At 43.4% G+C, this 16,403-nt stretch overlaps 1 protein-coding gene across 1 annotated transcript in view; it reads right to left on the reverse strand.

The window, feature by feature from the left end:
* sorcs3a (sortilin related VPS10 domain containing receptor 3a) overlaps positions 1 to 16,403 on the reverse strand; it is a 296,809-nt gene that overhangs the window by 38,980 nt on the left and 241,426 nt on the right. The window contains exons 17-18 of the mRNA XM_088374786.1: positions 6,126 to 6,239; positions 1,038 to 1,209 (exon numbers count right to left, since the gene is read on the reverse strand). Coding sequence (XP_088230912.1) covers positions 1,038 to 1,209; positions 6,126 to 6,239 — 286 coding nt within the window. The remainder of the gene's footprint in view (positions 1 to 1,037; positions 1,210 to 6,125; positions 6,240 to 16,403) is intronic.

Genomic DNA, 16,403 nt, shown 5'->3' on the forward strand with positions numbered 1-16,403 from the left:
ACTGCTCTATGGAATTCTATGTTTATTAATTGTGTTTACACCGAGCTGCTGCTTCATTCATCTCACAGACAAAGTGTTAGTAAATTGACAGAATCAAAATATGTACATAGACACAAAACAGTTCACAAATACTGTACTTTTCTTTCAATATGAATGTAAATCAACAACAAAATGGACCCTGGAAGAAGATGGACAATGAAAATATCTACAGCCTGAATGCAATAAAAAGACTGAGCTGATCTGAAAATCCGTTGGGATTTGTTTAAATACTGGACTATAAAAAAGGCATGGTCTGTTTTTTGGTGTTTAGGTCTGAATTTGTGCTGTCTTGTGCTTTTGATTCCTCGTAGAAACTTCTTTGTCTTCTTGTTCTTTTGATTTTTTTTCCCCGAGAAAGCACTCCTGCCTTGTCTCCCTGCTTCCTGCACTTGGGTACTCAACTCCACGCAAACCTTGACAAATTTAGTTTTCATGGTAATATTTAAGCCATGTTATCAATGTAAAAAGATGAACTCTATACCATTCCTGCTTTTTTGTGTTTGTGCCTGTCTGATTTAATAGTTCATTGACCCTGCAGATATGATTGTATCTTAAATTGTTTGTTGCATTGTTCAAATCTCCAGGAACTCTTTTTTTTTTTTTTTTTTAACAGTTACACTTTCCAGCGTCCTGCCTGCGGGACAGCTGCTTTGTATTGAGTTTGGCCAGGGAACTGGCGCAACCTTAGGGCTACTTGCCCAGTCATGTGATACACTGTTCAAAAAATGAGTTCCTCAAGATTTGCATAATGCCCAACATTTCAAGGTTGACAGGCTCAGTGAGTACTTAAATGAGGCGCAATCACAAAGAAACAAGAATGGTAAGCGGTCATCACAGTCAGCAGTCAAGCTAAATGTATTTTTCTGTCAAGGCATAAGGGATACAAATCGGAGATGGTCTAATCTTGTGATTCATAACAGGTTGGAGTACAGCAATCCAAAGAAACATGCTCTTCAACAGCTAAACATATATTATGTGTTGGTGTCGTGTGTTCTCACCTCATCTAGATGAACCAGGAACGTGACATTAGTGCCCAGATTGGCAGCCAGTTTTCCATCTTTTGTGGTCAGCAAAAGTCCCTTTGGAGGTTTCTTAGGGCATTGCTGCTTTCGAGCTGTGTACATTTCTTTAACTCCTTTAGTGCAGTTATTTAACACCACTTTACGGTACCTTCACAAAGACACACAAGTTTAAATTCAGTTGTGTTTTTGACACACTTGCATGCAGTCTTGAAAAACATTGGGGTCATGCGGTTTGGACTGAATAGTGTTGCACTATGGAAAGAAGGCATTTGGAGCACTACGAGAATACAAAGGTGTTGGAGAGCAACTATGCTGGGAAGCTCCTAGACCAGGGGTGGGCAAACTTTTTGACTTGCGGGCCCAATTGGGTTCTAAATTTTGACCGGGGGATCGAACCAGGAGCAGATGGATATAGTGTTTGTGTGAAGTAAAAGCAATGACATGTAAAGGTCATTGCATAAAAGGTTTTTACTTTTAGTAGGTAGTAAAGCATGGATAATAAAAAAAAAAAGCTCTTTGAAAACAAATGCATTTATTAACAGCATTAGAAAAATATTTTACCCCAAAACTACTATAAGTGATTCTCATTAAATACGACACTGTTATTGTGAATAATATTTCCATCATTTCAGCGCCTGCAGGTCAGATTTATGAAAGATGTTTATCTAATGGGGCGAAATCACTTCAAACGGCAAACATTCTGACCAAATACATCATCTTGAAGAATCAGTGAAAGAATATGTACATCTAAATAAAGTAATAAAGAAATCAATAGTATTTTTAGTCTCCCTTTTTTGCTAGTGCATCATGGTCTGGAGTAAAATTTGTTGTGGTAATTCTTAGGATAGAGCCGAGGTGTTGGTCCGTTAACCGAGATCTGTGACGGGCTTTGTTGACGTTCATGTGGCCGAACGTCAGCTCACACACGTAGGTGGAGCCAAATTGTCCAGTCTTTTTTAACATTTGGCACTCAGTGTCAACCTTTCTTTTGCTTGGGACACTGATTTTTATGGAAGGATTCCAGGGGAAGGTTTGTGGGTGGCATTAGCGTAAAACTGGATCTGAAAGCTTAGCACGCGAATAACGAGAATGCTGACGTCACAGCCCACACTCGAAATTCAGCACTGATGGTAATAGAGCGCGGAGTGCGCGGGGTCCCTACTACTTCGTACGTACACGCAATTTTGAGTGTGCACCGACCTATCTGACACGGCTTCCGGGAGTAAATGCGCGGGCGGGCGCTTTCCCATCTACTGGGGAAACATAGTAATTGCAGAGATAATGACACAAAAAATGTTTAATAAAAAAAAAAAAAAAAAAAAAAGAATACATCAGAGGGCTGAGTTGCTGAGGCAAAAACCCGGGCGTGGGAGGAGTTTGGCGACTTCCGGACGGCTTCGAGGAAATTCTGGTCCACCATCCGGCGTCTCAGGAGGGGGAGGCAGTGCAACGTCAACTCTGTTTACAGTGGGGATGGCATGCTGCTGACCTCGACTTGGGACGTCGTGAGTCGGTGGGGAGAATAGGTCGAAGACCTCCTCAATTCCACCTACACGCCTTCCATTGTGGAAGCAAGGCCTGGGGACTCTGAGGCAGACTCTCCAATCTCTGGGGTTGAAGTCACTGAGGTAGTTAAAAAACTACTCGGTGGCAAGGCCCCGGGGGTGGATGAGATCCGCCCGGAGTTCTTAAGGGCTCTGGATGTTGTGGGGCTGTCATGGCTGACACGCCTCTACAACATTGCGTGGACATCGGGGACAGTACCTCTGGATGGGCAGACTGGGGTGGTGGTTCCCCACTTTAAGAAGGGCGACCGGAGGGTGTGTTCCAATTGCAGGGGAATCACACTCCTCAGCCTCCCTGGTAAGGTCTATTCAGGGGTGCCAGAGAGGAGGGTCCGTCGGGAGGTCGAACCTCGGATTCAGGAGGAGCAGTGTGGCTTTCGTACTGGCTGTGGAACAGTGGACCAGCTCTACACCCTCGGCAGGATCCTTGAGGGTGAATGGGAGTTCGCCCAACCAGTCCACATGTGTTTTGTGGACTTGGAGAAGGCGTTTGACCGTGTCCCTCGGGAGGTTCTGTGGAGGGTGCTTCGGGAGTACGGGGTGCCGAGCCAACTGATAAGGGCGGTTCAGTCCCTGTATCACCGATGCCAGAGTTTGGTCCGCATTTCCGGCAGTAAGTCGGATTTGTTCCCAGTGAGGGTTGGATTCCGCCAAGGCTGCCCTTTGTCACGATTCTGTTCATAATTTTTATGGACAGAATTTCTAGGCGCAGCCGAGGCGTTGAGGGGGTCCGGTTTGAGGACCTCAGCATTGCGTCTCTGCTTTTTGCAGACGACGTGGTGCTGTTGGCTTCTTCAGGCCGTGATCTCAGCTGTCACTGGAGCGGTTCGCAGCCGAGTGTGAAGCGGTCGGGATGAGGGTCATCACCTCCAAATCCGAGTCCATGGTCCTTGATCGGAAAAGGGTGGAATGCCCTCTCCGGATTGGGGATGAGATCCTGCCCCAAGTGGAGGAGTTTAAATATCTTGGGGTCTTGTTCACGAGTGAGGGGAGGATGGAGCGCGAGATCGACAGGCGGATCGGTGCAGCATCGGCAGTAATGCGGACTCTTTACCGGTCCGTCGTGGTAAAGAGAGAGCTGAGCCAAAAGGCAAACCTCTCAATTTACCGGTCGATTTACGCTCCTACGCTCATCTATGGTCACGAGCTATGGGTCGTGACCGAAAGAACGAGATCACGGATACAAGCGGCCGAAATGACTTTTCTCCGCCGGATGTCCGGGCTTTCCCTTAGAGATAGGGTGAGAAGCTCGGTCATCCGGGAGAGACTCGGAGTAGAGTCGCTACTCCTCCACATTGAGAGGAGCCAGATGAGGTGGCTCGGGCATCTCATCAGGATGCCTCCTGGACGCCTCCCTGGGGAGGTGTTCCGGGCATGTCCCACCGGTAGGAGACCCCTGGGGCGACCCAGGACGCGCTGGAGAGACTATGTCTCTCAACTGGCCTGGGAACGCATTGGGATCCCCTGGGATGAGCTGGATGAAGTGGCTGGGGAGAGGGAAGTCTGGGAGTCCCTCCTGAAGCTGCTGCCCCCGCGACCCAACCACGGATAAGCGGAAGATGGATGGATGGATGGATGGATGGATGGATGGATGGATGGATGGATGGATGGATGGATGGATGGATGGATGGATAAGTACTCGTAATTAAAAGGAAGTGCGAAATGTGTATAAAAATAACCAACAGCATACCAGAAAAATATAACCAGCCTACCTTTTGGGCTAAACTGCAGCACATGGCTTTATCAATAACACAAGACAGTCATTTATTGCCATCGTTGTCTTCTCCCTGTGCACTAAAACCATCAAAGTCCTCTTTTTCAGTGTCGGAAACAAAAAGGCTCAGGGTGGCTTCGTCATCAACCCTCCCAGTCTCTCCTTCCTTGTAGCTCTCAAAACCAAAGAACTCTTTGTTGTCAGTGTCCGGATCACGCATCCTCCTAGGGGGCATGGTCCTCCTTTTCATCATGCAGCAGTTCAGCCCTTCGAAATCCATTGATGATGGTGGATGGTTTGATACTTATCCACGCAGTCATGATCCACTGGCAGACTTGGGTAAAACTTGCTTTTCCCATGCAATCAGTTTTTGTGAATGATTTATTGCCGCTCGTCATCCATGCCTCCCACTGAACGCATAATGCTACTTTAAAAGTATGATTAACAGTGATATCGAGTGGCTGCAGTTGCTTCATTGTGCTTCCAGGAATCACAACGGGAATTGAGTTTGTGCTCTTAATGGCTACTTTCACAGAATCTGTGTTATGGGCCCTCTTGCTGTCCAAAACTAGAAATGCTTTTTTTGGGGCAAAAGAAACCCTCAGGTCGCTTCCCATAGCATTCTTTCAGCCACTCCTTCATTACGCTTTCCATCACCCACCCTTTCTTGTTGACTTTAACAGAGATGCCGCTCGGGATCTCTTCTCTTGGCATTGTCATCCGCTTGAAAATCACCACTGCCGGAGGTTTAAACCCGGATGCTGTGCAGCCCAGTACAGAAGTGAAATGTGTTCTCTCATGACCAGTGGTTCTCACCGTGATGGATCATTCACTTTTGCTTGTTAACAGTTCTTGTGAGAGGGAAGTCGAATATCAAAGGCACTTCATCCATATTGATCTCATCTGGTCCGATGGAATACTTGTTTATTGTTCTTGTGAATTCCGAAAGTTTGTAATTTTTTCTGTGTCGTTGCTAAGGAGTTGCTGACACACAGTCAACCGCACCTTGATGGATAGCGCTTTTCGTTTCATAAATCTGTGACACTAGGATGGCCCACCTTTGAAATCTTCTATCTTCATCTTTGTGGCGACTATTTTGGCTTTCAGTCAGATCTGGACAGTTGAAAAACCTCAGCCGTTTGCTTTCTGTGTTCACCCAGTCTTCAAGAAAGTTTTCAAGTTTGGGCCATCTGCTTTTATTACCTGTGAAAGTTTTTGTCGTCTCTTTGGACTAAGCCAGTTTTTCGCGCTGGCGTACGTCTCCAAGGTCTCACCACTGATTCATTTATACCAATGGTACGTATAACAGCTCTAATACCTTCCTTAAGAGCCAAATTGACTGCCTTTAACTTAAAACCTGCCTCATATTAATTTGTTTTGTCGGCCATAGTGATGATTTGTGAATCAAAGCTTCCTTTCTTCAGTAATGTCTATTTTCCGCTTGCTTTGTCTCTCGTTCGCGCCAATTTTACAGCACTATTTGCCTGGCGGACGAACGTGTGATGAACACACCATTCTTTGCTCCAATGATAATGCGTCTGGTCACATATCCCTCCGCCAAGCATATCAGTCCACAACAGCGGTCCACAACATTTTTACAAACGAGTGTACATCAGACATCACAAAAATCACAAAAACATCCACAGACACGTCGCACCGGACTACAAGCTGCAGGGTTCAAAGCTTGTGCAAAAAGTAGTGGTGTATAGTCCGGAAAATACAGTCGTTTTCCAAGGTTCTACTTAGAGCAAACAATATGAAGTTGGTTAATCACACCATTCTCACCCTGTGCTGTTGAGGTAGTTCTGCCCAAGACTGCAGCTTTTCAAGGTTGCAGAGGGATTGAACCAAAAAGAGGGCCTGCAGTTCCCATTGCTGTGGGGCTCATACCCATAGTCACTGTCAGACAAAGTGCAGAGTATACAAGGGACATATTCAATATCAACACACACAAAAGGATAGATTGTAATCTGGTTTCCATTTAGCAGCAATTGATGAACATTCTTGAACAGATTCACACCATTATTAAGTATTGATTTGAGCTACTATTGCCAAATCAATATGCCCCCATATATGGAATTACGTAAGAGCATATATCTAGAGAGGATTATGTCTCAGTAGGAGTATAGTCTCTTCCATGGCTACTTAACACGGTTTCCTTGTCACAAAACAATGCAAACATTCACATAACCTATTGACCCTGACCATGTAATTGATTTGGAAATTCAACCAAACCAGGATGGATTCACAAAGGTCCGGAATTCCCTGAATCAAACTTCCATATCAGTCATGCATGCAAATGTTCCATAAAGCATGAAACATGGCGACCACCACAAAAAGGAAGCAAAACTTCACAGAGCGTAGATGACCAAATAATTAGTTTTTACAATAATTACTTTAGAAATCCTACAGTGTGATTGCCAGGATTATTTTCCCACATTCTGTCACTCAAAGTTGAAGTGTACCCATGAGGAAAATCACAGACCTCTGTCACTATTTTAAGTGGGAGAACATTGACAAAATTATATGGACCTCTATAAATGACACTTTGACTCATATATATATATTTTGTGGCCCTTTAAGATTTGTACACACACTGTAGAATACAAAAACCAAAACCAATTTAATATATGTTATATTAATTAGGATTAAAACTAAAATGAAAATAAGATTACTACAGTTGGCACACAATAATGACATATGTTCCCTGATCCAGTAAACTGTGAAATCTTTGGGCTGTTTTGGTGTGTGCTTAAGCCTCTTCAAAGTCCTTCTCTGCACTCCTGGCACCTTTTAGATAAGAAACACTTTCAGGGCTGACATAATTTACAGAAAGCTTTTATCAAGGATCAATTCACAATTGTAGGTAAAAAAAAAAAATCTTTAATCTGGCCTTTAATAATTCTATTACACAAGGCTAATTATTCGTAGGATGCTTTCTTTATGAATACAGGCCCATTTGTACGTTTATGTAGTCAATTAGAGCCTTTTTTTACTAATCAAATTAGGATGCAAAATACTGGATACCAGACTGTTAAACAAGGTATTCAATGTCCAGACTGATGCACATTATTGCTTTTTTTGTGTGCAGATTTTCTCTTGCAAATCGAGCAATGCACAAAAAGCATCATACACTACTGTTTTGTCTGATAATTTCTTAATAAAATTTGAAATTTTAGTTCCTTGTCAAAGACAAGAGAGCAATCAGAATTATAGCAGCCGTAATTTTAACTCCATGACTGCAACTGCGCTATCTGAGTTACTGTCGCCGGCAACCGCCATATTTCCCGCATACAGCGGCTCTATTGATAATCTTACAAATGAATTCAATGCAACATTATTAAAAGCCATCGACTCTGTGGCACCGCTACGTCTGAAAACTCGCCGTAGATGGCCAACTCCGTGGTTCACAGATGAAACACGTACGCTTAAGCAATTATGTAGAAAGCATGAGCGCAGATGGCGTTTAACAAACTTGAGGTTTTCCCTCAGGCATGGAAGGACAGCCTCCTGAAATATAAAGATGCGCTTATCTTAGCAAAAACTCGTTATTTTTCGCAAGTCATTAATCTCAATAAAAACAATCCTAAATACAAGTCAAGTCAAGTCAAGTTTATTTGTATAGCCCTAAATCACAAAGAGTCTCAAAGGGCTTCACATAGCCAAAAATTGACAATTATTCTCAAAGCATCCCCTGATCATAAGCTCCCAAAAGGGCAAGGAAAAACTCAAACAAACCCTGCCAGGGGAAAATGAGAAACCTTGAGAAGGGACCACAGATGGAAGGATCCCCCTTTCAGGATAACCAGGTTGTAATGGATGCAGAGAGGGCACAAGTAATACATAATATGAAAATCAATGAAAAAATGGATGTCGGAGGTGCCCTCGATTGTCCTGGCAGTGTCTTCAAGGAGGTTGAGCTGCAGTTTCTTCATCTTGAATTGGTCCCCGAGAATCCAGCTAGCCGCTATCAGCTTTTGCGGCACCTAACCCCCTCCCCAGCCAGGGAGGGGGTGGGCAGAGAGAACAAAACAAACTCCGGCCAAATCGGCCACTCCAAGTTAGTTAAAGGCCATCTCATAGAAATGTGTCTTTAAACGTGTCTTAAATGTTTCTACTGAGGTAGTAGTTCTAATATCCATTGGTAGGGCATTCCAAAGCTCTGGAGCCCGAAAAGAGAATGCTCTAGAACACATATGTCAGAGTTACGGCCCGCGGGCCAGATCCGGCCCGCGAATTGATTATCTATGGCCCCCTGGATGATATTGAATTACTATTAGAACCGGCCCGCAGGCCACAGCCGCCCGCTGGTGTTATGCACGCACCAACACTACATTTCCCACAATGCAACGGTAGCCCGCGATGTCCCTGCAGCTTGCACAAGCGGCTTCATTATTCCTCAGTAGTCAGAGCAGAGTTCAACTTTCTGATACCCCCCTCCTCAAAAATGGCTAAACGTAAGGTGGACGCTGAGAACAGGGGGTTTCAGGCCAGGTGGTAGGCAGAGTACATGTTTACGGAGGTAAGACGCAAACTTGTGTGTCTTCTGTGTGGAGAAAATGCGGCTGTAATGAAAGAATTAAATTTAAGAAGGCACTATCGAACGTCCAAGAAACACACAGACCAAGACAAGAAAATGGAATATGAACAAAAGCTACAGAAGGTGGAAGAATTAAAACGAGGCCTTAAGTCCAGACAGGCTATGTTCACGTATGCTAAATCGCAAAGCGAGGCTGCTGCCAAGGCTAGCTTTATTGTGGCAAAAGAGATCGCCAAATCAGCCAGTTCAAAATCAGTTCAAGACGTGATTTTTCTTTGAAGAAAGTATTGTTTTGTCTGTGTGCCGTAAATTTTTGCATTTTTTTATTTATATTTATTTTTCAGTTGAATGGACCAAGGGAAAATTGCAGATAAGAGCCATGAGAAAGAATACAACTGATTTGATTAATTTTTTATTTTACGATTTGAAAGCAATGATCGGTAGATCATAGAGCAGCACAATAATACATTTTCAGTTTATAATGCATGCACTTTTATTTATGCATTTATCTTGATATTAAGAAACACATTTTGTTTTTAAAACAATTTAATCTTTTGCTGTTTGGCTGTTGAAAATATTTTCCCTTGAAGTTACTGACAGAGCCATATTCATTTAATCATTAAATAATGTACACTGTGTTAGGTCTTAGTTCAATAGGCTATGTGCAATCATTCCGATATATTTTAATAAACATTGAACCAGTCCGGCCCTCGGCTTGTAGCAAATTTGTTTTTTTGGCCCTCTGTGTGTTTGACTTTGACATCCCTGCTCTAGAACCTGCAGACATTTTCTTGGCCCTCGGTGTAACTAAAAGACTAGAGTTTTGCGAACGAAGGTTACGAGACGGAACATAAGGAACGACTAGGTCGACAAGATATGAAGGCGCTAAGCCATGCAGTGATTTATAGGTTAGTAGAAGAACCTTGAAGTCACATCTCAAATGGACCGGGAGCCAATGTAATTTGGCTAATATTGGGGTAATGTGATCAAATTTTCTTGACCGTGAGAGCAACCTCGCAGCGGCATTTTGCACTAACTGTAGACTTTTGATACTGGACTTAGGAAGACCAGAGAATAATACATTACAGTAGTCTAGGCGCGACGTGACGAACGCATGTATAATAGTTTCCGCATCCCCGGTCGAGAGGATCGGACGAATCTTAGCAATATTACGAAGGTAAAAAAACGCAATCCTGGTTATATTCTTAATGTGTTTTTGAAAGGAGAGCGTTTGGTCAAATATTACCCCGAGATTAGTTACAGTATCACTCTGAGTGATAGTACGGTTATCTATAGTTATAGTGGTTTCCTTAAATAAGTGTTGATAACGAGTAGGACCAATTATCAACATCTCAGTTTTATCTGGGTTAAGACGAAGGAAGTTGAGAGACATCCATTGCTTGATCTCCGCGAGGCACGCCTCGAGATTACAACAGTCCCGCGGATCTGTCATCGATAATGGCATATATAACTGGGTGTCGTCCGCGTAGCATTGAAAACTAATATTATATTTACGTATTATGTCCCCAAGCGGAATCATATAAATATTAAATAAAATCGGTCCGAGTACCGATCCCTGTGGGACACCACATGTAACATTATAGAGCTTAGAGGACGTATTGCCATGGACCACACGGTGCGTCCTGTCTGATAGATAGGAATTGAACCAGCTGAGTGCTGGCCCTGAGATACCAACACAACTTTTTAGACGCCCTAATAAAATATCGAAGTCTATAGTGTCAAAGGCAGCACTAAGATCGAGTAGTAACAATACAGACGACGTATTTGAATCCATAGCTATGAGGAGATCATTAGTCACTTTAGCAAGTGCTGTCTCTGTGGAATGAGCTGCACCAAGTTCCTGGGGGTGCACATCAGTGAGGACCTCTCCTGGTCCGCAAACACCTCGTCACTGGCAAAGAAAGCTCAGCGCCGCCTGTACTTCCTGCGGAAGCTCAGGCGTGCATGTGCTCCTCAGGCAGTCCTGTTTACATTCTACCGTGGCACCATTGAGAGTGTCCTCACCAGTTGCATCGCTGTCTGGGGTGGTAACTGCACTGAACAGAACTTGAAGGCCCTGCAGCGCATAGTAAATACGGCTGGTAAGATTATTGGTGCTTCGCTCCCCTCTCTGAAGGACATTTACACCTCCCATCTCGCCCGCAAGGCAACCTCGATTGCCAGAGATGTGAGTCACCCGGCTCACTCTTTGTTTGACCTTCTGCCCTCTGGGAAGAGGTACAGGAGCCTGCGCTCCTGCACCACCAGACTCGCCAACAGCTTCTTTCTCCAGGCTGTTAGGGCCCTGAACTCGTTTCCCCCTTCTGCGTAGCGTGCGGCACTGTTGCGCTATTTTCGGGAATGTCTGCTGTACGCGCACTTGCTCCTTTTTTTTTCTGCTCCTCTTATTATTTATTTATTGTTGTGTTATTTATTCATTATTTATTCAGCACGTTTTTGTTATACTTGTTTACTTGTTTGTCTGTTGTGAGCCATGTCTTGTCACCGTGGGATAGGGGGGAACGAAATTTCGGTTTCTTTGTGTGTCTTTGGCATGTGGATAAATTGACAATAAAGCTGACTTTGACTTTTTTGACTTTGATTAGCTCTAAAACCAGGCTGAAAAGCGTCATATCGATTATTAGCGATCATGTAATTAATAAGCTGCTGCGCTACTACTTTTTCAAGAAGTTTTGCTATGAATGGGAGGTTTGAAACTGGCCTATAATTACTGAGACAGTCCGGGTCAAGATTTGCTCGCTTAAGTAACGGTTTAATAATGGCGGTTTTAAAGGCTGTTGGCACTATCCCAGAGGGAACAGACAGATTGATTATATTTAAGACGGACGGTCCTAGAATTGGAAATAATTCTTGAAGTAGTTTGGCTGGAAGCGGGTCGAGTAAACATGTTGTTTGTTTAGCCGCACTAACCAATTTTGTAAGCATTTCAAGGGACACGCTTTTAAAATTTGAGAGGGTTATTGCATGATCCCAGGCGCTAGTAACCGGCGGAGCGATTGGAATTTTATTCTTGATCTCGTTGAGTCCATTAGGGGGACTCAATCTTTTGAGCAAAAAATTTCATAAACTCGTCAGCTGAGTGGAAGGCGCTATCGGGGGTCGGCCGGCGCAGAGTTAGCTTTGCCACTGTATCAAATAGGTATTTAGGATTGTTTTTATTGAGATTAATGACTTGCGAAAAATAACGAGTTTTTGCTAAGATAAGCGCATCTTTATATTTCAGGAGGCTGTCCTTCCATGCCTGATGGAAAACCTCAAGTTTGGTTAAACGCCATCTGCGCTCATGCTTTCTACATAATTGTTTAAGCGTACGTGTTTCATCTGTGAACCACGGAGTTGGCCATCTACGGCGAGTTTTCAGACGTAGCGGCGCCACAGAGTCAATGGCTTTTAATAATGTCGCATTGAATTCATTTGTAAGATTATCAATAGAGCCGCTGTATGCGGGAAATATGGCGGTTGCCGGCGACAGTAACTCAGATAGCGCAGTTGCAGTCATGGAGTTAAAATTACGGCTGCTATAATTCTGATTGCTCTCTTGTCTTTGACAAGGAACTAAAATTTCAAATTTTATTAAGAAATGATCAGACAAAACAGTAGTGTATGGCAGTACTGCTATATTTGAGGTTGCTAGTCCCCGAGATAATACCAGATCTAAGGTATTTCCATTCTTATGCGTTGCTGCCTGTACGGCTTGCGTAAAACCAAACGTATCGATTAAAGTCTGAAATGCCGAAGTCAGTGGTTCTGACGGTGAATTCATGTGGATGTTGAAATCACCCATGATAACTATATTATCTGCATTTGTCACTAGATCAGCCACAAATTCTGAAAATTCATCCAGGAAGCCAGAGTAAGCCCCAGGTGGACGATAAAGCAAGATAGAATGACGGTAAAGCAGTGGATCGCACAATGAGAACTTCAAATGTTTTAAATATGTGAATTGAGGGAGGCCTAAATCTAAGCTCAGAATTTGAGATGAGGGCGACACCCCCACCCTTTTTTCGAGGACGCGCCACATGCGAGCTCACAAAATTTGGAGGCGAGGCCTCGTTAAGTGGCAGCAGTTCATTAGGTTTTAACCAGGTCTCGCAAAGACCAAAAACGTTTAGATTATGTTCCATGATAAGGTCATTAACGAGAACTGCTTTCGTATGAAGCGATCTAAAATTCATAAAACCGAGTTTAAGTGTAATCGGTCGATCAGGGTGCGTATCTATCAAAGGATTTTTAAACGGGATGCGAGTAAAATTGTGCCTAACATCACCTCTCAAAAGTTTATTAGCGCGGTGGGATGAAACGACCGTGGGGATTTGATGATGAATATTTGTTACACATGTGAAGTTATCTAAAACAGGCACAGTTTCATATACCTATTTGATACAATGGCAAAGCTAATTCTACGCCAGCCAACTCCCGATAGCTCCTTCCACTCAGCTGACGAGTTTATGAAATTTTTTGCTCAAAAGATTGAGTCCATTAGGGACGAGATCAAGAATACCATTCCAATCGCTCCGCCGGTTACTAGCGCTGGGGATCATGCAATAACCCTCTCAAATTTTAAAAGCGAAATATTACGCTTAAAAATCCAGCCACGGTAATGTGTATTCCTGGGGGCAGAGCACCCGACATAGAAGCTAATCTTAGGGAGCTGACTCGCAATAGGCCTAGTCAACAGCGTAGTTCCACCAACACTAGCTACTCGGACAAAGTGATACACGTCGGCGCCAATGATGTTAAGTTGAGACAATCAGAGATCACAAAGAAAAACATAGCGAGGACTTGTGATCTCGCCAGAAAGATGAGTCGGCATCGAGTATTTGTCTCTGGCCCCCTGCCTGGGAGAGGCACTGATGAGAGGTTTAGTAGATTAGTCTCCCTTAATCGATGGATGGCTGGGTTCTGTAAAAAGCAGGGACTGTATTTTATAGATAACTGGTCCTCCTTCTGGGGCCGCCCCAACCTGCTGAGGAAGGACGGCCTTCATCGTAACCTTGAAGGCACCTTCACTCTTTCTAGGAATATAGATTACTGTTTGAGCCACTCATGACAGGTCACTTTAGAGCAGGCCGGGGCACAGGTGATTAGACCACCGGTTAGGATGGGTTTGGAGTCTGTTAAGTTAAAGTGAACTAGCGCTAGGCTAGACTTCCAGCATGCACATAGCTCCTTGTGTAGTGTCACCGTTTGAATAGTGCTGCAGTAAACGTGAACGCACTTTCTACTGGGGTAGTAGACGAATCCAATCACTCCACTCCGACTGGTATCGCTGATGAAACGGTGCCTGTTTCAGATAATTTTACATGTGTAACAAATATTTACTATCAAATTCCCACGGTCTTTTCGTCCCACCGCGCTAATAAACATTTGAGAGGTGATGTCAGGCCCAGAGAACACAATCTTACTTGCATTTCGTTTAAAAATCCTTCGATATATACGAACCCTGATCGACCGATTACACTTAAACTCGGTTTTATGAATATTAGATGGCTTCATACGAAAGCAGTTCTCGTTAATGACCTCATCACGGAACATAATCTAAACGTTTTTGATCTTTGCGAGACCTGGTTAAAACCTAATGAACTGCTGCCGCTTAATGACGCCTCGCCTCCAAATTTTGTGAGCTCGCATGTGGCGCGTACTTGAAAAAAGGGTGGTGTTGTCGCCCTCATCGCAAATTCCGAGCTTAGATTTAGGCCTCGTTCGATTAACGTATTTAAAACATTTGAAGTTCTCACTTTCCGATCCACTGCTTTACCGTCATTTTATCTTGTTGTTATTTACCGTCCACCCGGGGCTTACTCTGGCTTCCTGGATGAATTTTTAGAATCCGTGACTGATCTAGTGACAAATGCGGATAATATAATAATCTTGGGCGATTTCAATATCCACATGAATTTACCGTCAGAGCCACTTACTTCGGCGTTTCAGACTTTAACTGATATGTTTGGTTTTAGGCAAGCCGTACAGGCACCAACGCATAAGAATGGAAATACCTTAGATCTGGTATTATCCCCAGGACTTGCAACCTCAAATATAACAGGACTGCCATACACTACTGTTTTGTCTGATCATTACTTAATAAAATTTTAAATTTTAGTTCTTTGTCAAAGACAAGAGAGCAATCAGAATTATAGCAGCCGTAATATTAACTCCATGACTGCAACTGCGCAATCGGAGTTACTGTCGCCGGCAACTGCGATATTTCCCGCATCTATCGGCTCTATTGATAATCTTACAAATGAATTCAATGCGACATTGTTAAATGCCATCGACTCTGTGGCGCCGCTATGTCTGAAAACTCGCCGTAGATTGCCTACTCCGTGGTTCACAGATGAAACATGTACGCTTAAGCAATTATGTAGAAAGCATGAGCGCAGATGTTAATTAACCAAACTTGAGGTTTTCCATCAGGCATGGCATGACAGCCTCCTGAAATATAAAGATACGCTTATCTTAGCAAAAACTCGTTATTTTTCGCAAGTCATTAATGTCAATAAAAACAATCCTAAATACCTATTTGATGCAGTGGCAAAATTAACACTACGCCAGCCGACCCCCGATAGCTCCTTCCACTTTGACAACAGCTGACGAGCTCATGAATTTTTTTGCTCGAAAGATTGAATCCATTAAGGATGAGATCAAGAATACCATTCCAATCGCTCAGTCGAGACTGCCGATTACCGGCGCTGATGATCATGCAATAACCCTTTCAAATTTTAAAAGCGTGTCCCTTGAAAGGCTTACACAATTGGTTAGTGCGGCTAAACAAACAACATGTTTACTCGACCAGCTTCCAGCCAAACTACTTAAAGAATTATTTCTAATTTTAGGACCGTCCGTCTTAAATATAATCAATCTGTCTGGCTCCTCTGGGATAGTGCCTCTAAAACCGCTATTATTAAACCGTTACTTAAGCGACCAAATCTTGACCCGGACTGTCTCAGTAATTATAGGCCAGTTTCAAACCTCCTATTCATAGCAAAACTTCTGGAAAAAGTAGTAGCATAGCAGCTTATTGATTACATGGTCGCTAATAATCGATATGACTCTTTTCAGTATGGTTTTAGAGCTAATCATTCCACAGAGACAGCACTTGCTAAAGTGACTAATGATCTCCTCATAGCTATGGATTCAAATACGTCGTCTGTATTGTTACTACCCGATCTTAGTGCTGCCTTTGACACTGTAGACTTCGATATTTTATTAGGGCGTCTTAAAAGTTGTGTTGGTATTTGAGGGTCAGCACTCAGCTGGTTCTAGTCCTATCTATCAGACAGGACGCACCGAGTGGTCCATGGCAGTACGTCCTCTGAGCTCTATAATGTTGCGTGTGGTGTCCCACAGGGATCGGTACTCGGACCAATTCTATTTAATATTTATATGATTCCGCTTGGGGACATAATACGTAAATATAACATTAGTTTTCAATGCTACGCGGATGACACCCAATTCTATATGCCGTTATCGATGACAGATCCACGGGACTGTTGTAATCTTGA

Source organism: Syngnathus floridae, chromosome 4, assembly GCF_059516105.1.
Source record: "Syngnathus floridae isolate MCC-2025c chromosome 4, RoL_Sflo_1.0, whole genome shotgun sequence".
NCBI classification, from domain to species: Eukaryota; Metazoa; Chordata; class Actinopteri; order Syngnathiformes; family Syngnathidae; genus Syngnathus; species Syngnathus floridae.